Source organism: Symphalangus syndactylus, chromosome 5 (genome assembly GCF_028878055.3).
Source record: "Symphalangus syndactylus isolate Jambi chromosome 5, NHGRI_mSymSyn1-v2.1_pri, whole genome shotgun sequence".
NCBI lineage: Eukaryota > Metazoa > Chordata > Mammalia > Primates > Hylobatidae > Symphalangus > Symphalangus syndactylus.
In genome coordinates this window covers 57,791,130-57,815,149 of record NC_072427.2, presented here as the reverse complement: position 1 = coordinate 57,815,149, position 24,020 = coordinate 57,791,130, and the positions used below count along the sequence as shown (strand labels likewise).

Below are 24,020 nucleotides of genomic sequence, written 5' to 3'. Positions count from 1 at the left end.
CCTTGGAGACTGAATCTATTTAAGAGGGAGAAGAAGAGCCAGTGGCGGGAACAGAGCAAGTGATCAGAATGGGTGAGATAATTGACCAATGTTGAACATGACCCTACCCGACTTGCCACTGATAAGCATTCTTTCCTTGCAAATAAAATTTAAAAATACTGTTTCTGAAAATGTTCAAAAAACTCTAGCGCATTACCTATATGTAATCTGTCAAATTCGTGTGGATATCTATCCACTCTGAGGTAAGCACGCACTAAGAGGACCATGTAAGAATCTGAGCCTCTGAAAACCACTGTTGGGCTCCACACTCCCAGTCCAGGCAGACTAGGCTTTCATGGTATGAAGGAAATAGGACATGTTGCTTTTTAAATAGCACTCACAGTTATTAAATAACATGATTAATAATAACATGACCAAGGATTTTTAAAAATTCCTTTCCCACCTCTCCCCTCTCACAGGGGTACATTACACTATCTGTTGCTGGTGGCATTGCTGCCATCCCTAAGTCCATGTTTCAACTGTGTGTGGCTTCCAGCACTTCAATGAAATCTTATTTAGTCACAGATGCCGTTTTATAGAACTGTAAAGAAGGGAGCACATGGCTTTTGGCAGGGGCGCACTGTTCCAATGTGGTCTTCCCTATTTTTGCAGTAAGATGTTACAGCTCCAGGCTCCATGCCTTCCGCCTTGTAAGTTCAGAGAAGCCTGTTCTGTGAAGAATACTTTTCAAATATGAAAGTTCCCCACGAAGCATTTTGGACCATGGGTGTGACTAAACCTCCAGCATGAGTTGGGATAGTAGGTTTCAGGGGCTTTGTTTCCACATACTGCCTTTAAAATTGGTGTTTTAAAAATGGTTATGATTATACCACTATGTCCTTATTTATGATAGTAAAATTGCTACTTTGGCATTTTGTGGGTTTAAAAATCTTTAAAAATGCTCAAAACATGTAAGAACTGTCATAGAATGTATGTGAGAGGAAACTTAAAACTTTGAGTTTTAAAATTTAAGCAGTTTTCTTGGAATGACAGCATTTGTGAGAATTTTCTCATTCTGCAGAGATGACCTCTCTGGTTACACCTTGGTGTAGGCAATAACAGTAGAAACTCTCGGCTGGGCACAATGGCTCACACCTGTAATCCCAGCACTTTGGGAGGCCGAGGTGGGCGGATCATGAGATCAGGAGATCGAGACCATCCTGGCTAACACCGTGAAACCCCGTCTCTACTAAAAATACAAAAAGAAATTAGCCGGGCATGGTGGCGGGCACCTGTAGTCCCAGCTACTCAGGAGGCTGAGGCAGGAGAATGGTGTGAACCCGGGAGGCGGAGCTTGCAGTGAGCCGAGTTCGAGCCACTGCACTCCAGCCTGGGCGATAGAGCAAGACTCTGTCTAAAACAAACAAACAAACAAACAAACAAAAACAGTAGAAACTCTCTGTCTTTGAGACAGACCATGAATGGGCTCATGGGTAGGAGAGAAAGGGCAGTGCCTTGGGTAGTTAGTGGTGTCTCAGGATATGAGTGAGTACCCTGCCCCATGGAACATTCTGCCCTCCTCTATTCTCCCCAAGATAGAGTAGCTGCAGCATATTGTCCTGCTTTTGTACCCAATGGTGAGACTCAACTAGCAAGATTGGTTCCCTGACCAGAATCAACAACTGAGGAAAGCCAAGAAACTCAACAAACAGGAGAACTTACACCTGAAAAAACATGCTTGTAGGCAGAACAGATATTCAGAACATGTGTGTTTTATAATCTCAGAGAACTATAAGATACAGACACCTTCATAAAAAAGAATCCAGTAGAGACTATAGAAATTAAAATTTGAGTTGATGAAATATTTTTAAAAGAGAGTAAGAAATACTCAAATAATGCAAGATTACTTCCCAGAAATGAAAAGACATTGCATCTCTTATTGAAAGAGCCAACAAAGGCAATGAAAAATAAATGCACACATATGTGCACCCTTAATTCTTTATAATGAACCTTGAGAAATCAAGGATTTAGAAAAATGCTGAGAGACAAGAAACTTCTGAGCAGCAACACTGGATACAGGAAAAAAAAATGGAGTAATAAGTGTAAAGTTCTGAGGGGAAAGAAATCAGAACCTAGAATTCTAAATTTAACCAAACTGTTATTAAAGTAAATGAGAAAGGTAAATTCTTTTGAGAAACACAGAGCCTAGAAAGATTACTAGTCATAGATCATCTTTTTTTTTTTTTTTTTTTTTTTTATTTGAGACAGACTGTCACTCTGCCACCCAGGCCTGGAGTGCAGTGGTGCAATCTTGGCTCACTGCAACCTCCACCTCCTGGGTTCAAGTAATTATCCTGCCTCAGCTTCCTGAGTGCTGCAATTACAGGTGTGTGCCACCACACCTGGCTAATTTTTGTGTTTTTAGTAGAGGCGGGGTTTCACCATGTTGGCCACGCTGGTCTCAAACTCCTGATCTCAGGTGATTCACCTGCCTTGGCCTCCCAAAGTGCTGGGATTACAGGTGTCTCATAGATGTTCTCTTGAAGTTGTACTTCTTCAAGTTGAAAATGAATCTAGGAAGAAGTGGAGTAGCAAAAGGTATAATGAGCAAAGACATTTATAAAATAATGGTTAAAGCATTATTAATAAAATGTAAAGCATTTGTGTTTGATAATGTGGAAATAAAATTGCAGGTGATATCAAAATGGGATGAGACATTGGATGTGACCATAGAATTTAGGAGGAGAATGCAAAGAAAAGCAAGCCACCCTTATATTGTTCCAGGTTGGGGTATTGAGATATAATTAGCTTTAGATAACCTTAAAATCACAGTTATAATGGGTGTTAAGATTTAAGTATTAGCCAGGCGTGGTGGCTCATGCCTGTAATCCCAGCACTTTGGGAGGCTGAGGCAGGTGGATCACGAGGTCAGGAGTTCAAGAACAGCCTGGCCAAGATGGTGAAACCCCGTCTCTACTAAAAATACAAAAATTAGCTGGGCATGGTGGAGGGCACCTGTAGTCCCAGCTACTTGGGAGGCTGGGGCAGAGAATTGCTTGAACCTAGGAGGCAGAGGTTGCAGTGAGCTGAGATCATGCCACTGCCCTCCAGCCTGGATGACAGAGCAAGACTCCATCTCAAAAAAAAAAAAAAAGATTTAAATATTTATTAGTCAAAAAGTTAGAATTTATCATGTTCAAACCAGTAAAGGAAAAATGAAGCAAAGACAGTTTGGTGAATCCAACAAAAGTTAGGAAAAGGTGAAAAAGTAAATAGCTAGCAAGCTTGGTGAAGAAAAGTACAAAATAAATATGAGGATTAATCTAAATATATTCATAATCAAAATAAACACAAATGGGCCAACTTTACCCAGGCAGCTGAAAGGAAAAAGAAATGACTCATTTAAACCTGAGAGAGGACAAGACAATCTGCCATTATTTGGATACTCTGATTATCTCTTAGAAAATGTGATTATCTCTTAGAAAATTATATTTTAGAAAATCTGTTATTTGAACTGTGTTTATCCATCTCCAACAATAACAAAAAAAAAAAACTGCCTCACACAACTTCAAATAATAATCTAAAGGACAAAAGCAAAACTGAAAATATAAACAGTATTAAAAGAAAATACAAGACCTCTTTATTACCTTGGGAGTAGACGAGACCTTCTTTGCAAATGATTTAAGCAGCAAAAGACATGAAGAGTATTTATGAATTTGACTGTTTCAGATTTAAATTTAAAAATGATAAACGTTGTAAACAAAGTTAATAGACAAGCAAAAGCATGGGAAGATGTATTTGCAAAATATTTAACCAAGGGTTTGTACCAAAATCTATGTGATTTGCAAAATTTTAAAAGTTTGACAACAACAATTATCAGCCCTTAGTAGTATTAAATTATACTATCATTGTGGAGGACTATTTGACAGTCTCAAATAAATTAAAACTGTCTACCTGATACACTAACAAATCTACTTCTCTATGTCTGTCTTAGAGAAACTTTGCATGTTTGCACAGGGACACTCAGAAGTTCTGGAAGGATACATCCCAAAATGATAACAGTACTTGAGTTGTGGAAGATAACTATGTATATATGTGTTGGGGGAGACAGAGGGTGTGATGCGGAGGGCCATCAGGGAGACTTTATCTGTAATGTTTTATATTTTTATAAGGAGAATACATATAACCTAAATTAGTTAAGGATTAATTTTTCAAAATATTTAAGAGTGGAAGTTTTATTTTCAGTTTCATGATAGAATTAAAGCCTCTGTCTTCGCAGTGAAAAGAAAAAGTAGCCGGTCTGTTAACACAAAGTTTCAGGTTGAGCCCGCTTTTTATGTAATCATGAATCTCTGTTACTCAGTTCACTTTTTATAATAGAGGGAGTTTTTAGTTGAGAAGTTTATATACACCCTTCACACAGTTCACTTTTTACAATAGAGGGAGTTTTTAGATGAGAAGTTTATATACACCCTTCACATTGTATTGATGGATTTTGGTTGGAAGTCGTCTGCGTTTATCTTTAGGCATATCAGTTTTAAATGTTTAAATATCTGTAATTATTTTGTTTAACACTGATGTAGTTGGACTTATTATTCAGTCCACCATTTGAGGTGGTGAAATCTTAAAAATACATCAAAGGCAGATTATTCTCTCCAGTCCTGTTTCAAGTATGCAAAAAATGGTAGGTAATGCATTTACATTTTTAATTTCATTATATAAATGGCATTAAACTAACCATAAAATAATTGCCAATAATAACAGCATTGTTTCACTGAGCTTTTATACATGACTATGAGTCATTTTTCCTCGTCAAAATGAGAAGTGGTTTTTTTTCTTTCTTTTTTTTAAAGTTAGATCCTAAATGCCCAACTTTTGACCATATTTTTCTTCTGCTTTGGAATTTTTTTTATCAGTCATTATATTTCTTTAGGAAACGTCTTTAAATTTGTTTAAGGGAAGGAACAAAGCTAGCAAAGAAACAGATGTGTCCCATATAAAATATGCAATAAATCTTGTCCCACAAATTCTTTGCTCTGAACTTTCTGACAGAAACTGTCAAATATCCACTTTAATTCAGGTATAAAATGTTCACTCCATGTCATGGCGCCAACCACCATATGCCAGAATAAAGTTAGTGACCAGCCATAAAAACAGCAGCATAAGCACCTTTGAAACGGTACAAGTCATCGTGGGTGAGAACGACCCATATAAATCCATAGGGAATTAATCTTGGCTTTGCTACTATCCTGCTGGGCATTTACAACAAGCTTCTACTCCCACACAGCAGAAGTAGTAATACTTTTTAAAAGGAGAGAGAAAATAAGAGAGCCGTGTGTCCACCTAATGAGCTTGTTGGTTGGGGGAAGGGGGTTGCATGGATCAGAAAGCAGTAGGTTTTCCTCCCCCTCCTCAGAGCTCTGGAATCCCCTTGAAGAGGCAGAGCTAAGCCTCAGTTGAACATGTGGGGTTCTTCTTCAGTTCGCTTTGCCTGCCTTCGCAGATCATGTGAAACCAATCTCCCTGAAGTGCAATCACAAGAAATGACTTCAGCTTCATAAATCATTGTTATCATCCCACAGGAGAGGTAATGCTATGGTTTTTCTCCAGTAAAACATTTCAAGCCTCTGGTTTCATGAGCTCTTTTTTTTTTTTTTTACTTTCTGAAATCAGCTTCGTGCCACTTGTACAATTAGCTTCAGGCTCCTGCTTACAGGAGATGGTGGCACTTCTCCAATTTGCCTAATATTTGAACATTTTACCCTCTCAGATTTTGAGGGAGATCTGTTTCCTACTGAATGCGTGCCTGTGTGTGTGGCTTGTCATATACGCAGAGGCTTCACATTTGCTTCCTAGAATATACTGATCCTTAATATTTTTTGCATTAAGGATATTTTCTTTATACTATATTTTTCAAATACAGAATAAGTAGTATATATTAGGTTTAAGCACAGGATAAAGAAATCTCAACTTACTTTTCAGTATTAGACACTATTTTAAAATGCACTCGTAGCCATGTAAAACATTTCTCTAAGGCACGAAAATAGGAAGACTAAAGGGTGAAGTAATGGATGATTTCCAAGTTAAATCAAAAGATAAAAATCTGCCTTAATTCTATTTGGTAATATTTTAATAATCCTTCATAAACACTTCTCTCCTACAAGATCTCATTTAGGAAGAACTGTCAAAAATTATTTTGAAATGCTTTCATGAGTTTCTAGAACATGTTTTGTTTGAATAGGTTCCATATTCACTTTGAAATGAAGGCTAATTTTTCAACAATTATTTTTAATAATTATAAATTTAAATATAAATTAATTATAAAAGTATTCATTTAAAAGTTGACCTATACCTATATCTTTATGTTAAATGAAAAGCAAGGGATAAAAATGAAAAAGCAAGAAAGGGCATTACATTCAATGTAATTTCAACTATATAACTAAAGCACAAGTGAGTGTGGTTATAAATATATACATTTATGAAGTGAATCAACATATTAATAGTGGCCATTGCTTAGAGAAAATCTTAGGCACTGCTTTTGTTTTCTTACTCATATCTTTCTCAAATGTTGTACAATGAGGATTTATTACTTGTAAAATCTGGGGAAAATACAAAGGTTTGTTAAAAAGCAGGGAAAAAGTGACCCACTGTAACATTCATTCTTATTGAATGTATTGTTAAATTGTTACCATATCAATGGGATTATTCAATGTTTGTACAAATTTTTCTTCAACAAAAGCTTTTTCTCTGAGGATGACAGTTACGATTGAAAGGTGACTCTGGAGGATTCTACCTGGAATTCTGTTAAATTCACTGTCAGCAGTTTCACCTCGACTTAGAAGCAGTGTGGTCACTTTAAAAACCAAGCCTCATTTCTTTATTTCCTTTTACTGGCTTTGATAATGATCGCTTCTGCTTATGGTTCATCTACTGGTGGAACAGATCAAATGTTCTTTAATGTGGAAAATATCTTCTACAGCATCTTCTCTGGGAATCCCAGTTCTCTCAGCATTTTCTCTTCCTGCAAATATCACCCAAGAGGCAGATTATGACCTTCATTATACCTAGATACTTGGTAACATCAGAGCTCTTGAAGCCATCATGGTAATTCTTGGGTACCATTTCTAGTGGACCCGTTTTAAACCCCCAGCTGTGACAAACCCTTGACCAAATGAAATAAAAATGGGTTAAAAAGTAATTTGATGTTGTAAGCAATAGCTAATATGAGGGAAGTTAGACTTTTGTCAGGTTCTATGGCCCTGTAAATTCAGTTTCCTAAGTACATTTAGGCTTTGCTAGGGTTTTAAAGGAAGATTGATTTAAGGATAGCAATGGCTATTTCATGATTAATTACAGGACGTTCTGGTAGTCTATTAATTTTTATGACTAAACATCTGAACAATTATTTTTCTAGAGGGAGAGCTTCAGCTATTTAACAAATGTGTTAAGCTACACAGATGTCAGAGGTGTAGTGTAAATAGACCTAGAAGAATAAGAATTTCCTTTGTCAAGGTATGATGCCGTATATTGTAAATCATGTATAAGTACGGCTTCTTTCTTCTCTTAGTTTTTCTTTAGTTAAAATCAGTCTTAAGCCATTAAGATCTCTGACCATGCCTAATAGCTTTTTATCTGAATTTTACTCTTTATAATATGATTGAAACTATTCTTAATATTGGATGTCCTTCTGAACAATTTGTAAAAAATACGTAGAATGGTTACTTTATAGAGATTGTAGAATTTCATGTTGCCTGTGAATATAAGGTGTGAATAAAGGACTTTAATGTGGGTGACTGTCCACTGAAATTTAACTTATCCATGACAATGGTTGTTTTTCTGTTATGACTTATTTCTCTATTGTTCCACTCTTCTATAATATGACAGTTTTATAGGTTTTCAGCAGGAACCTATAAAGAATCACAGTATGGCATAGTGAAAACTAGTCAGGAGTCAGGGGATAGCTTCTTTCTTTTTTGCTCAAAACTGTTTGTATGACCTTAGGCAGGTCACTCGCTTTCAAAGTGCTCTGCAGCTGCCTCCAAACAGCAACTGTTGTTTCTTTTTCTGATTATATTAAATGAGCCCCTTTCTTTAAAAAGCAACTAAAAACAAATGAGAAACAAAAATCCTCTTAACCAGAGAGGCAGAAATAGCAACCATAATATTTTGGTATGTTACCTTCTGGCTTTTTTATAGATACAATATTTTGGTAACTATATATATAATTCGTGTGATATACATTTTGACATAACTTTAGGCACATCATGCCACTGCTTTATATTTTTTATTTATAATTTTGTCATAGCATTTTCCCGTGATATTTTTTGCAAGCACGTTTTGTGGTATGTGGGTCTAGGAAGTATGTTTTAATCCTTGGGAGCTTACTGTAGGGATACATGTATTACTAAGGAAAAACAGGGCGCTGAAATTCCCCAGAGAAGTTTCACAGGAACCCAGGAAAGGCTGTACAAGCAAATGTCATTGGATTACAAAGAGTTATAGTGATAGTGGTAGCATTATCATAATTGATATTTACTTAACTAACGTGCCAGGTGCTATGGCTGAGCACCTTACGAACATCTCTTTTAATTACTACAGCTCTCAAATGTAGGTTCTATCATTACTTTCATTTATAGATGAGAAAACTGAGTCTTAGCCACATTAAACAACTTACCCAGTGTCAATAATTAGAAAGTAATGGAGCACTTGGAAGCTTCGGCTCCACTGTTATGCATAGTGTAGAACCTAAGAATTTAGTAGCATAGCACCTGGCATACTCTGAGTACTCAGTGAATGTTCATCACCATCATTACCACCACCACCACCACCAATCTGACTGTCCTAGGCCATTGTATTAGACTACTTTATAAGCATTAGATTGACTGTCCTTGGGTCTTAGTAGCTATGGCTGGTGAGGGGAAGGGGACACAGTCCAATACATGATTCCGTTATTGGAAAATCCACTATCTATTCAATCTCCTATTATTGTTTAACTTAGCTCATTTTTAAACTATAGCATGAGGAGTTTATACGAGGTAATTTCTTAAGTTTTGTATAGCTCCATAGTTTTCAAGTGTAAGGTTTCATTTTATCCAATGTACATATGGTCAAGTTAAAGTCTGAAGAATGAAGTATTGGCCCTAAATATCATAGATAATCATCAGAGGCAGTTATGGGAAACCCAAAGAAGCTAGTTGGAGAACTTTTTCTTCCATTAAAAAAATTAACATGAGGTGCTTGCTTTCTTTAGATTTGCTGAATTTCTAGTACTAAAATGCTATGAGATTAAAAAATGAGATAGTTGCTTTTGAAGAACACTACTTTAAAGAAGAAATAAAAATAAACGTGCAGGCCAGGCACAATGTCTCTCGCCTGTAATCCCAGCACTTTGGGAGGCCGAGGCGGGTGGATCACGAGGTCAGGAGATCGAGACCATCCTGGCTAACACGGGGAAACCCCGTCTCTACTAAAAATACAAAAAATTAGCCGGGTATGGTGGCGGGTGCCTGTAGTCCCAGCTACTCGAGAGGCTGAGGCAGGAGAATGGCGTGAACCCGGGAGGCGGAGCTTGCAGTGAGCCGAGATTGCGCCACTGCACCCCAGCCTGGGCGACAGAGCGAGACTCCGTCTCAAAAATAATAATAATAAAATAAAAAGTAAACATGCAGCCTGTTACCACTTTGCTCATGAACCTGCTACAAATTCACACTTTTGTGGACATTCTCACCAATTATTAAAGCAACAAGTTACTGATTTATAAACACTAGGTTTATAGTCTCAAGTGCTAAGCATTTGAATACAAAGTTTGAAAGAAAAAGGCCATAGTCCATGCCTTTCAGAAATTATACACCGTCAGACTAGTGCTAATGTTAAGATAAGACAGAGTTGTTTGGGAAAGAAGAGCTTCCTCCAAAGTAGAATACCTACAATTTATCACCAAATGGTTATCCAGAGCCTTGTGATTGTAAACCCCATTGCTTTTGAAATTTCACTAAGGTTCTTGATGAAACAAAATGCAAGAAGCCTTATTTTAAAAATTTAGCTTCTTTGCAATTCCTAATATTTCTAAATGGTGTCTGCTGTCTGAATGATGAGGGTATAGAGTTTAGTTTCCCTACATGACACCTGAAATACTTCTAAAGTATTGTATAAGGTCGGACCCTTCCCATTGGAAATGCGATGGCTGGGAGACAAGGTAGACATTACAAGGAAACAGGATTTATGTATAATTATTTTTTAATTAGAAGGAAATAGATTTATGTATAATTATCCCTTAAGTGAAAATTATATTTTATAAATATCCTTGTTTAGAAATATCTGTGAAAAATAACTAAGGAAAAGCATTTTACAAAAGACATCTGTCATTTCTATTAATGCTGATAAGTTAAAGGCATATATGGGTCTAGAAGATGGTATAACTTGGAGAATTTCAGGCCCTGTTTGAGAATGCCACCACCTGACTCCTATTAATGTTAATGAGTCTCTCACCAGATCATTCTAAAATTGTACCCCCATGGTCTGTTTTAAAGCATCAAGAGTCAGGAAATTTAGAGTGAAAGCTGAAATTCCATCTTGGAACTTTCTCTCTGGTGTATCTATTCCTATGGAAGATGTGTAGTACAGTGCAGCTTCAAAGTACCACCTCGGTGTTTGGGAATCCTGGAGAAAAATGCTGCCCCTTGGGAAGCAGCAAGGAGCATTGGAAAATGTAGATTACTAGTCACAAATTATTGGCCAAAATTATTAAATTATTAGTCAAAAGGCCTGGATTCTGTGACTGTTAGTGTAATCCAAAAAGTCGCTTCATCTACTTGGGTATCCATTTTCTCCACATTGAGATTAAATAGTTGGGCTAAGTTATAGCAAGGTTAAGGTTATACTGTCTTATCAACTTCCTCAAGTAATTGCATCTGTATCACTCGAAGCCAAGATGTTTCTGTATACAGATAGTTGTGCAGCATTGAGGGACTTCACTGGACTACACAGAAGCAGAGGAAAAAAAGTAGTAGAATATTTGCCATGAATTAAATGATTGCCTTTAAGAAGAATGAGCAGAATCCTTCATAAAGTCTGAAGGCCAAGTGTGTTGTCGATATTGTAAATGGTTGAAAGACTTACCTGGGGGTGAAACATCTCATGTCTAGTGAAAATATATTGGAAAAAAAAAGTGAGTTTACTTCTGAAAAAGTGTGGGTAAATATACTTCATTTAGATCCCAATTATACTTGTGTCCGATTACCTCCTAGAACTGTGACTTGATAAAATGTTTACTTTTGCAGTAGTTACTATTGATCACAGACTAGATGTATAATGTGGTTAAGTGTTTGAGATTATAGTCATCCCTCAGTATCCGTGGAGTACTGGTTCCAGGACCCTTATGGATACCAAACTCTGCAGATGCTCAAGTCTCTCATATAAAATGGTGTCGTAATTGCTATAACCTACACCCGTTCTTTAAATCATCTCTAGATTACTTATGATACCTAATAAAACGTAAATGCTTTATAACTAGTTGTTAGACTGTGTTGTTTAGGGAATAATGACAAGGAAAAAAAAAGCGCGTATATGTTCAGCATGGACACAGCCATCCATTTTTTTTCCCCAAATGTTTTCAATCTGCAATTGGTGGAATCCATAACCCATGGATACAGAGGGCCAACTGTATATTGTGATCTCTGAAATTGTACCTATCACCTATACAAATTATTATTACAGTCACCAGAGAATATAAATGAATACATGACACCTGAAATATTTCTGAAGTATTGTAGAAGGTCTGACCCTTTAAACAGCACTTTGTAATTCACGTTGTTATACCAATAAGATATTTTACGAATATCATCGTACTAGATTTAGAGATACAGGCTGAGAATCTCTAATTTGAAAATTCAAAATGCAAAATGCTCCAAAATCTGAAACTTTTTGAGCACTGACATGACACTGAATAAACTGTCTGTTGTGCACCTGCGTTTTGACAAGACCCGTCACTTGACTTTATGTGGCGTGTCTCGGCCAAAATGCAGGAGCACAACAGACAGTTTTTTCAGTGTCCTTGAGGGAAGAATAAAATTACCTTCAAGCACTATGTATAAGGTATATATGAAACATAAATGAATTTCTTCTTTAGACTTGGGTCCTATCCCCAATATATTACATTATGTATATGCAAGTATCCCAAAATGTAGGGGACAAAAATTGAAATTGGAAATAATTCTGGCCTCAGGCATTTCAGATAAGGAGTACTCAGCCTGTATAAAAGTGTAAATGACTTAATATTGTAAGTCACTTGTAAGTTTGATTGCCTCAGGGCTCACATTTTCAACTATGTGTAAGGGAATTAAGTCATACTGCCCTATCTCCGCCATTGTGTGTAATGAGTTGGCATTGTCCTAGACATTTAGAATGTTACCAGTGATGTGTATATGGGGAAACTGAGAAAATAGCTGCTCAAATCCTTTTCTGTGTCCTGCAGTTCAGATGAAGGAACCTGGTTGAGTACAGCCCCAGGTGCCCAAGTTAGGCGATACCATTTCGTGGTTTGTTTGTTTGTTTAGTGTCCATAAAATATTCCAATTCACTTAAGGGGCAACTAGAAATGGCAGATTAAAATGATGAAAAAGGCTGGGTGTGGTGGCTCATGCCTGTAATCCCAGCACTTTGAGTGGCTGAGGTGGGTGGATCACTTGAGGTCAGGAGTTCAAGACCAGCCTGGCCAACATGGCGAAACTACAAAAATGAGCCAGGCATGGTGGCATGTGCCTGTAATCCCAGCTACTCAGAAGGCTGAGGCAGGAGAATGGCTTGAACCCGGGAGGCAGAGGTTGCAGTGAGCCGAGATCACACCACTGCACTCCAGCCTGAGTGACAGAGCGAGACTCCATCTCAAAAAAAAAAAAAAAAGGCAAATAAAATGATGAAAAAGACAAGATCTGCAAAGTCTGACTGGAAATAAGAGGATCCAGGATAGCACATCAGCCTGGGAGGTAGACTAGATGTCTATTTGAAGACTCCTTTTAACTGGATTTTTTTTTTAATTTTATGACTCTGAAGACCTCTTCAGAGTGTAGTGACACAATGTCCTTTACTTGGTACTTTCACCAAAAGCCTAGTTTCCTCGTCCACTTTAGCCTTAGGCAAGTGACCTGGAAATCCTACACCCTACACTAGGAACCTTGGCAGCATGTCTTTACACAACCTCATAACACTTTATACAGAAAACCTCACAAGTGGCCCTCTGCTCTTCAACTTTACCATCCAGCTTAGACACTTGCTCTGACAGACCAGAAGTGATCATTCTTCTAATTTCACCACAACGAGGAAAAGTAACAACTTAGGAAGACCAGCGAGGATATCGTCCTCCATGGGCAAGCATACCAGAAGGAAAAATGTAAGGGTAAGAACTCAGCATCACTCACTGGTTCCAAGTATCTGTTGTTTTCTTCTCTCAAATGTTAAAAGGCCATCCCTTTCCACTGTCAGCGTGCTGTGCCTCTGTTGGTGTAAAGCATTTGTTTCTCCTGGAAAGTGCACAACGGGGATTTTCTAAGAAATGGAAAACGATTGCCACACTCACATCAGACGGATCCCACGTGAAGCAGAGCGCAGTCCCTTTGTTTCCTCGTTAGCATCACCCGGCTGCCCTATTTGTAGAGCTGTAATAAAAACAACTTCTTAACTGTGCGTCCTGTTGGTTTATACCAACCATGTCAGGTCCATAAACCATGGTATATTAAAGTGTAATAGACTGTGTAAAGAATACTAGGAAGATATTCCAACCCTTATCCCTTCTCCTTATTTCACAATTTACTGCCTCCCAGATGGGCATCCATAAGTAGGACTTAATTGTGTTTGACGTAAAAGCCCCACTTTCTTTGAAGAGTGGCCTTCTCCTTCAGCCACTCTCATTGTATGAATGCCACCCTCTTGAGAATAAAAACTTCAGATATTTGGGGACATTTAAATGGTGAATGTTCTTAGTCTGAATATTTTATGGAAATATCATTTTGTTTATAAAAACTTTCTTTTTCAAAGTTAACTCTAGAAAATAGTGTATTTTAAAGACTCAATCTGATTCAGACGAAACTGGAGGGTTAATGCTATTTGTGCCTCCCCATAGTGTTAATGCTATTTGTGCCTGTGTTAATGTATCAACCTAAAAGCAGGACATAGGATGGGCATAGTATTCTCTTGCTTTTCAGTTCCACTCTACTCTTTACCATTTTGTTGCAAACAAAAGATGGAAGATTAGAAATTTCTGTGCCAAAATAAAGGCATTTAATGAGTAGGGACTGTGTTCCGCTGACATGGGTTCTTCTGTTGTATACTTTTCCATCTGTCAAATAAGTACACAAGGCTGGGCACGGTGGCTCACACCTGTAATCCCAGCACTTTGGGAGGCTGAGGCAGATGGATAACTTGAGGTCAGGAGTTTGAGACCAGTCTGGACAACGTGGTGAAACCCCGTCTCTACTAAAGATACAAAAATTAGCCAGCCATGGTGCATGCCTATAATCCCAGCTACTTGGGAGGTTGAGGCCGGAGAATCACTTGAACCCGGGAGATGGAGGTTGCAGTGAGCTGAGATTGCACCACTGCACTCCAGCCTGGGTGACAGAACAAGACCCTGTCTCAAAAGAAAAAAAAATAAGTACATGAGTGCCTACTAGGTAATAGTTGAGAGAAAAACTCTGGAAACAGATTTTGGTTGCAACTCCGAAGGAGCAGAGTCCAGTGGGAAAAGCCAGCTGCAAGCCAGTGATCTTGACATAGCATTCTGTGTGCTGTGATAAGGAATTGTGGGGAGATAGTGTGTTTGGATCTCCACAGAAAGAACAGCTCACCACATTATGGGGGAGAGGCATGGAGGGCCTCTCAGAGGAGATTTTCAAGCTTGGTTTTCGAAGAAAGAGAAGACATTCAAACAGAAGGGTAGGAGAAGGGAGAAGGGCAAGGAAGAGAAGCCATTAGAAACAGAAGGAGCAAAGTGCCCAAAAATAAAGACACCATGCAGCAAGTTGAGTCCAGAGAACAGCCATGAGTCCCACGCAGCAGGAGCTCTGGGGATGATAGTATGGGGATGGCAGGAGGCGGGTGTAAGGGGCTCACTGTGAAGTGCAAATGCACTTTGTCTTCAGAGGGGGAAGCAGTGGGAACATTAAGCCGAAAAGGGGCATAGTTCCCCTTGCCTTCTAAAATGGCAGTTTTGGTGGCAACAAAGAGAATTGAATTTACTGTGCAATGAGGGGAACCTGTTACAGGTCGCCATATAGAGCCTAGAGGTTAAGGAAGAAATCTTAGCTCTCAGAAAACTTAACCTCTCAAAAAAAGACTCCTGTATCATTATCTTTTATTTGGCATTGGGGAAGTGATCCAGTTAATCAGGTCAAAGATTACAGAACTCAATGGTCATTAAGGGGAAAAAACAGGTGAGAATAATCTTAAGTTCCTCTCCCCTCACACCCACCCCCATGACTCCCAGTTATTTGTTAAATTATAAATAAGTTTTTCTCTTTCTCCTGAGGATGAAATAAAACAAAATGAGCTGAAACAGCAAATAAAATGACTTTAAGTCAGACATAGGGAACCACCCTTTTGTAGAAAAGCCTTTTACAGGCCATGCTAAGGACAGCTCAGTGAGTGAAATGAAAAAAAACACTAAAGTTTTGAGCATAAAATGATAACAACCAAAATTCAGCTATTGAAAGTAGTTATGAACATTCTAAAGAAAGCATGTTGTGTGAAATGTTGTGATAACCATGCCAAAGTCAGAAAGCTAGAATAGTGACTACTAGCATTTGCTTCTAGCCAGTCAACAATAAATGGCTGCCGTTCTGGAATGCCCACCATATGTCAGTCACTAGATTAATCTCACACGTTCAGTATATCTCATAGTCACAAGCACTTTGCAAGGTAGATCTTATTATTCCCATTTTATGGATAAGGCTCAGTGGAGTTAAGTGATTTTCTGAAGATCACCCAGTTAATAAGTATCAGAGCAGAAATTCAACCCAGGTCCACCTGGTGCGAAACCCAAGCTCTTTCTTCTATGCTACACTTCCTTTAACTTTGGCAAAACAGCCAACCCATTGGAAGCTTGAACCCCCAGCAGCCATGGCATGACGTTGAACTGTCAAAGACCTACTGCAAAGACTGACTGCAACTATGTGGGAGGTAGGTATCATCATCTCCATTTGACAGAGTGGGAAACTGAAACAGGACACTGTGATTGGCTCATGACACTCAGGTGACACAGCTAGGCTTAAAGCTTGGCATTTAGGTATTGTGAGTTCTGATTTACATTCCTTGGGCCCATAGCCATGGAATAGAAAGCCATTTCTGCTTCACTTGGTAGGCTACAGAACTATGAACTTCAGAATTGTTCTTGTGGAGCAATTTTATGATAACTAATAAAACAATGGCCATCAAATGTACCAGAAAACAAAATTTCAAGGCATTAAAGATTTACACAAAAGCCAGCAGTCTTTATTCAGTTGAGACTGTATTAAATAAAATCCACATATGTGTCTCTTAAAAAAATACCTTCGGAGGAAGCCATGTTACTTTCTCTCTGTGACATTGAATTATGAAAAATGTTACTTAAGGAGAAAATTTAAATTAAAAAAAAAACCGCATAGTCTGCCAATGACATAAAAATTATACCATGTTATAAGTGTGTCACCAAGCAAACTTAACCTCTCCACTTTCTCCAAGCATTTCTAAGATTCACCATCATCGCAGCTTGCAAGTAACCCTGATAAAGACATTTAGGGGACAGAATGTATGTTAAGCAAAACTTCTCATTTTTAATTCTCTGACTTATTTTCCTTATTGCTTTTGTTGTCTTGAAAACTGTGAGACTATCACTATTGTAAGCAGCTGCATTTCATTCCTACGAGTTGGAGAAGAATTATATTTAACTCATTGCAGACAGTAAGAGAGCGTCTTATAAATAAGGGAGAGGAGGAAAATAAGAAAAAAAGTTTGTAAGAAGACAATAAATAATGGAGAGAAGAACAAGTTGAGGGATGCCTTTTATTTCCCTCCCTCCCCCATACTGAGTCTGACCTCCCCCATACAGATCCCTCCAAGCCCATCTGTCTCCTAAGATACATATACCCCCGCTTCACCTCACGCTAGTAGTGCCACAATTTAAATTCCAAAGCGGGCCAGGTATGGTGGCTCGCACCTGTAATCCTAGCACTTTGGGAGGCCAAGGTGGAGGATTGCTTGAGCCAAGGAGTTCGAGACTAGCATATATATATATCTATATATATATATATAAAATATATATGCTACATATAATATATAATATCTGTTATATATAATATATATATCTGCTATATATAACAATATATAGCTATATAATACATGCTATATAATATGCATATATATATAAGCATATGTGTAGATATATATATAATAGCAAGACCTCTCTAAAAAATAAAGTAAGCCGGGCACAGTGATGCACGCCTGTAGTCCCAGCTACTCGGGAGGCTGAGGTGGAAGGATTGCTTGAGCCTAGGAGTTTGAGGCAGCATTGAGCTATGATCATGCCTCTGCACTTGAGCCTGGGTGACAAAGTGAGACTTTGTCTCAAAAAAAAGAAAAATGAAGCATCTAAATACCGCTATTTTTGTGGCTTTGTAGAATAGAAGACTAAGTAAATTGTACACGTAGATTTGAGCCACTCCTAGTCAAAGAACAGTTTTCATCTAAGACTTGTCATCTGCAATTTCAATATTGTCTTTCTCTTTTTGTACCAAGTCCCAGTGGGACATGCTCTAGCTGTCCAGGCACAACTAATTCAGTAACTCACGGAGAGAGTCTCCTATAGGCCTCTGTCTATGCTCTGGATGGGTTTTTTGGTTTTGTTTTTTGTTTTTATTGTTACCACTTATCAAAAATTACTTACACTGATTCTTATTCTCTCGTGTTTAATTATTTGTCTTCCCCAACAGGAACGAAAGTTCTACAGGGACCTTTGCTTGCTTCACTGGTGGATCCCAAATACCTGGGATAGTGTCTAGCACATGGAAGGAAGGAATAAACCCTCCTATGTTATTACATCAGCAGCTACTAGAGGCTGAAATCAGAGGTTGCAGAGCCACACGTGGCCAGCAGGACTGTTCTCTTTGTCATATTATGTTGAATTTTTTTTTAAGTTGGGAACATTCATTTAAAAATCCCTTTCTAGCTTCTCTAAAAAACTAGATCTGGTAACAAAGTCAAGTGCTTGTCGTCTCCTAAATGGGGTACAGCCTTCCCACTTGCCTGCAATTCCCTACTGTCTCCCCCACTTTAAGGCTATCAGTTCCCGTATTGAAAAACTAGAACTAGAACGTTGGAACACTGGGATTCTTATACTTGGCCCACAATTACCTTATTTGTTGATGGTATTAGAATTTGAGTTTGTGACTCCAATCTTTAAACATCATTCTTCCAGGTAATGTATTTGTGTTTTGCTTGGAGCATCTTGAAGACTTAAAATGTGTAATGGCCTGGTTTAAAATTTTACACATTCAAGTAGGAGAGATATTTTAGGCTGTTAGAGCTTCCAAGTCACACCACAGGGTAGACGCCTTTTTTATCTGTACATGGGCAAAATTAGGAAAAATTTAGATCTCTAATTTCTTCTCATTTTCCTGAAGGCTCTTTTCCCTAAACCCTCAGAGTTTCTGCAGTGTGCATTGGCTCTTAATAATACCTCTTTTTACATTTGGACTCTGTTTTTACAAATCACCATATTCACAGAGGTAATGCAAAATCTTATCTGATGCTCAATTCAGTTTGAATAGTGTATTTCTTGTCACTAAATTCATATATGGTTATGGCTTAGCCACACTCTGCTTAGCACACACAGCCTGGAAGTAGCCAGTTAGAAACCATCTGCTGAGAGAGCAGAGCTGGTCCAAGAAGATCACTCAGGCCTCAGAGGAATTTTTCCTCCTGTTTGGCTATGCACGTAACTTAAAATCACTGGAGAAGAACAAATCACTAGTTTGTTTCACATTTTGGGGAACTTGATAACCTAGGAGAGACACAGGTCATTTCTCAGTATCTGATTGGCTAAGTACCAGACTAATTCACAGAAATTCCTGCCAAGAGTATGGGGGGACATCACACAGCCAAAGATGGCCCTGGCCATGGCTTCCGTCTGCCTAAAATGATGCACTTACGAAAGCTAAATCATTTTAATATAAAACAAAATAATTTTTACTAGTTGAAATTTACTACATTTAGAAATAATGGTATACAACATTAGCCTCTCAATCTTCTTTAGCTTATGTTCATATTCTAAATGTAAAGTTTTTTCAGGAAAGCCAGTATATCTCTTTTTAAGCAAGCTTTATCCAATATATGCATTTTTAAGCCAAAATGATTGCTTTAACATATAGCCACTTTTCTCCAATTAAGGCTACAGCAGAAAGCAAGCCAGATGAAGCTGCTGCCCTCCTGGAGCTTACGTTCAGTTGTTGCATGATAAACAAATGAGGAAAGGAATAGTCTGTTAGGTAGATAGAGGCTGTGGGAAGGCTATGGAAGGAAGGTAGGGGTAGAGGGTGTGTGTGGAGGGGGGTAGTAGGAAGATGATGAGTGGCAAGGGATGGTCTTTTATTTACAGAAGCTGGAGAAGGAGATACTTCGGCTGAGACCTCAATGCAGTGAGGAAGCCCATCGTGCAGACTGTGGTCAGGGCGTTCCAGAGAGGAGGAACAGCGAGTGCAAAGATCCTGCAATGTGCACGCTCAGTGTGCTCAAGCCAGAGGCAGCTGCCAGCGAAGCTGGAAAGGAAGGGGTGTGGGAAAGAGGAGGTGATGCCACCAAACAGCCAGGGAGCAGACTTAAGTGCAGGGCCTTCTAGAGCATTGTGAAGACTGTAGATACTACGTCAAGTCTGATGGCAAGACAAGCCATTGGAAGGTTTTGAGCAGGGGAGCCACTTGATAAAATTTATATTTTAAAATCAATGAGGAAGATTATGGTGATGTAGTAATAATACCTGCCATGGCCTATATTGAGCACACATTATGTGCTAAGCACTTTGCATGTATTATGTCACTAAATCTTTACAGCAGCTGTATGATAATGGTCACTATGGCTGTTCTCATGGGACAGATGAGGCAATAACTAAGCATTTGGTCTTAACTAACTTGCCCAGAGTCACACAGATAGTAAGTGGTAGGGCCAGGTTTAATAGAACGGTGATGTTTCAAAATCCCTTATCTTTCATGAAGTATCACAGCATAGATCCTAGATACAAGATTCATTTTTTTCATTCATTTTACATCATTGTAGCCCTAAATTAAAGGAATCTGAAGGCTTAGGTAGCTTATGTTACAACTTTCCTATTTTTCTGGATATTTTTAAAGTGTGAGAGTGATATTTTCATGCATAATAATATATCTTTTGATTGTAGAGAAGGATATATAAAAGAACCACGCCAAAATGACACCTCTTGATAATCCTATAGAAAGAACATAGGTTCTTGACCTGTGGATTCAGAATTGTATCTCAGTATCATTGATTTTCTTGGTAACCTTATGAAAACATTATTCTGACAAGAGTCCTTAGGCTTCCCTAGACTGCCAAAAGGGCCTGTGGGTGTGGAGGCAGTATGCGCAAGATTCCCATGACTCTGAGCAGAACTGCTGCAAATGCTACTGGGTTTATTATGTTTAGAGTAAGGGGGAACATGATGAGATGTGCAAGAGTGACCACATGTCCTGATCTACCCAGGATTGCCCTAATTTATGTCTTTGCCCAGGTGTAATTATTAATATCACTCTCAAAAGTGTCCCAGAGGAAACAATACATTATTTGGCCACTATTAGCTATGTCTGTTATCAAGACTTCCTGACTAAAACACCAAAAGCAATGGCAACAAAAGCCAAAATAGACAAATGGGATCTAATTAAACTAAAGAGCTTCTGCACAGCCAGAAGAAACTATCGTCAGAGTGAACAGGCAACCTACAGAATGGGAGAAAAATTTTGCAATCTACCCATCTGACAAAGGGCTAATATCCAGAATCCACAAAGAACTTAAACAAATTTACAAGAAAAAAACAACCCCATCGAAAAGTGGGGAAAGGATATGAACAGACACTTCTCAAAAGAAAACATTTATGCAGCCAATAGACACATGAAAAAATGCTCACCATCACTGGTCATCAGAGAAATGCAAATCAAAACGACAATGAGATACCATCTCACGCCAGTTAGAATGGCGATCATTAAAGTCAGGAAACAACAGATGCTGGAAAAGGTGTGGAGAAATAGGAACGCTTTTACACTGTTGGGAGTATAAATTAGTTCAACCATTGTGGAAGACAGTGTGGCGATTCCTCAAGGATCTAGAACTAGAAACACCATTTGACCCAGCAATCCCGTTACTGGATATATACCCAAAGGATTATAAATCATGCTACTATAAAGACACATGCACACGTATGTTTATTGTGGCACTATTCACAATAGCAAAGACTTGGAACCAAGCCAAATGTCCATCAATGATAGACTGGATTAAGAAAATGTGGCACATATACACCATGGAATACTATGCAGCCATAAAAAGGGATAAGTTCATGTCCTTTGCAGGGACAGGGATGAAGCCAGAAACCATCATTCTCAGCAAACTATCACAAGGACAGAAAACCAAACACTGCATGTTCTCACTCATAGGTGGGAGTTGAATAGTGAGAACAGATGGACACAGGGCGGGGAACATCACAAACTGGGGCCTGTTGGGGGGTGGGGGACTAGGGGAGGGATAGTATTAGAAATACATAATATAAATGACGAGTTGATGGGTGCAGCAAACCAACATGGCACATGTATACATCTGTAACAAACCTGCACGTTGTGCACATGTACCCCAGAACTTAGTATAATTAAAAAAAAAAAAAAAGCAGTGGTAGCAGATAAAGCAAATTGAGTGCTATTGCCAGGACATGTGCTAGAGGCACCCACCCCTGAATTCAGACCTCCTGTGGTAATGAATGGGTGTAATTGAAGCTGTAAGATCATGCAAAGGAGATGACAGAAGAAAAAATTTTTAATCGTGATTTCTCTTTTACAGCCAAAAAAGAGCATAAGATGGAAGAAAGTCACTTGGAGAATGCACAGAAAAGGTAAGCAGCTCTGATTTGGCCCCAGTTCTTTCTTTGACTAGCCATTCTTTTGTATTATTATTATGAAGTGCATTCATTTTGCTATGCAGTTCTATCTCCAAAACATTTTCACTTCCCCAAGTGAAACTTTGTACCCTTTAAACACAAATTCCCCATTCCCCACTCCCTTGTCCCCAGTCAACCACCATTCTACTTTCTGTCTCTGTGACTTTGACTACTTTAGCTACCTCATGCAGTTGGGGTTATCCAATGTTTGTCCTTGTGTGACTGGCTTCTTTGCTGTAGCATAAGGTTTGACTAGCCCTACTTTCGGCCCTATGTGTTAATACTATGCATCCATAAGCAGTTAGCTTCACTTGGAAGCCGGAGTGAAAGCACTGTAGCAAGACTTAGGAATATTTTTCCTCAGGAAGCAAGGATCATCCAGAAGTGACTCACCTGCCTCACATGCGTGTCATGACACTATTCTGCCTGTTTGCCTGTCCTGCATTGCTCTGCTCCTGAACTGCTTCATGGAAGTCAGGGACAGTTTGATCCTTCCTAGCATTACAGCTAGATCAAACTAATTATTGCAGACACCTAAGAGACTTATTATGTCTTTCCTCAGCTTCTAGAGGAGGATATTATAAACAAGGGGTGGGTAGGGAGAAGGGGCTGTCCATATGTTCAGGTGGGGAGAAGGGGCTGTCCATATGCCCATACAGTATATGGACAATTCCCCCCAGAAGTTGGGTAACACCTCAGAGGAGATCTGTTCAGCCTCATGTCACCCACTTCAGGCATCTTCCTTGCTGTCTCTGTCTCTCAATAGACACCACAGGAGAAACATTCACTGCACCCAGTGGAACCTAATCATCAGCAGTTCTCACCCCTTAGGGCTTCTTCATTTTTGTTGACCAGGTTAGTCAGCATGGCTCTCCCTCCCTCATAGAAGAGTGAGTGGCAATAGATAGAGGTATTCTCATATTTAGGGCTGAAATTTGAGATACATTTTGCTGGTACCAATTCTAAAAGTACTGGTAAATTAGATGACAGGTAGGGGTAGGAGACAGCATATAAGGACAAATGAGCTTTACAAATGTGTGAGAGGAATAGTTGCCCAGTTAGGAATTTAGATGCAAATAAACAGATTGTAGAAATTAACCATTTTCCTCCTGTCTAGCCACAATTTCTGAGACTTCTGAAATCCCATAGACAGTGCCATCTGCCCTGCTTTCACAGGTGCCAACATCTTGCCCTGCTTCCTACTGTAATTACCAATAAGATTAAAACGCTGGTGAAAGCAAGGTGAAGGCAAGTCTTGCACTTTGCTAAGTGCAGACATATTCTCAAATCGTGCTTATCATCCTATCATAATAATCATTCAAAACTGAGATAATTCCATGGTTATGTTTTTAGGAGTTTGTGTCTCTCTATTGACCTTATTCCTATATTAAGCTTCCCTTCCCAATGCATAAAACTAGCACGTCTGCATTATAGAAACATCCAGCACATAGAGAAGAGATTATCAACAAGGGCACGTTGGTGTCAGGCCAAACAGAAATTCAGCTTCTGGAGCAGATGTCAAATTTCTAATACCTTTTCAGGGTTCTTGCTGAAGGAAAAGGGGGCCCACCATAGAGGGGCCGAAGCTGCTGCCGTGCATTAGCTCAGCGGAGGGGAGTCATAAATTCTGGTTGTCAGCGTTTTCCGTGGCTTTGTGGTGAAGGTAGTCTAGCTTTCATGTCATACATGAAATATGTTAGATCCCATCTTTAATGTAGAAACCACAGCTGTTTGGTTATACTCTTTAAGGAGGTCGTGGTCAGTGTTGCAATATTTGTGTGAGATTAGTGAATTCTTATGTTTTATTCTCAAGAGAAACAATTTACTCTGAGGCTAAGGAATATTTGCTTTTCCTAAGCAGTTTCTG

The 24,020-nt window shown here is 38.8% G+C and overlaps 1 protein-coding gene across 12 annotated transcripts in view; it reads left to right on the top strand.

The window, feature by feature from the left end:
- The window catches only part of FMN1 (formin 1), a 441,973-nt gene that overhangs the window by 378,737 nt on the left and 39,216 nt on the right, over positions 1-24,020 (top strand). For 10 of the 12 annotated variants that reach the window (XM_055278579.2, XM_063640268.1, XM_055278582.2 and 7 more), the window contains one exon: positions 22,057-22,108. In XM_055278579.2, the coding sequence (XP_055134554.2) occupies positions 22,057-22,108 (52 nt within the window). Of the gene's footprint in view, positions 1-13,237; positions 13,878-22,056; positions 22,109-24,020 lie in introns of those variants that run through there. The other 2 variants (XR_010121077.1, XM_063640269.1) reach the window with 2 other exon arrangements.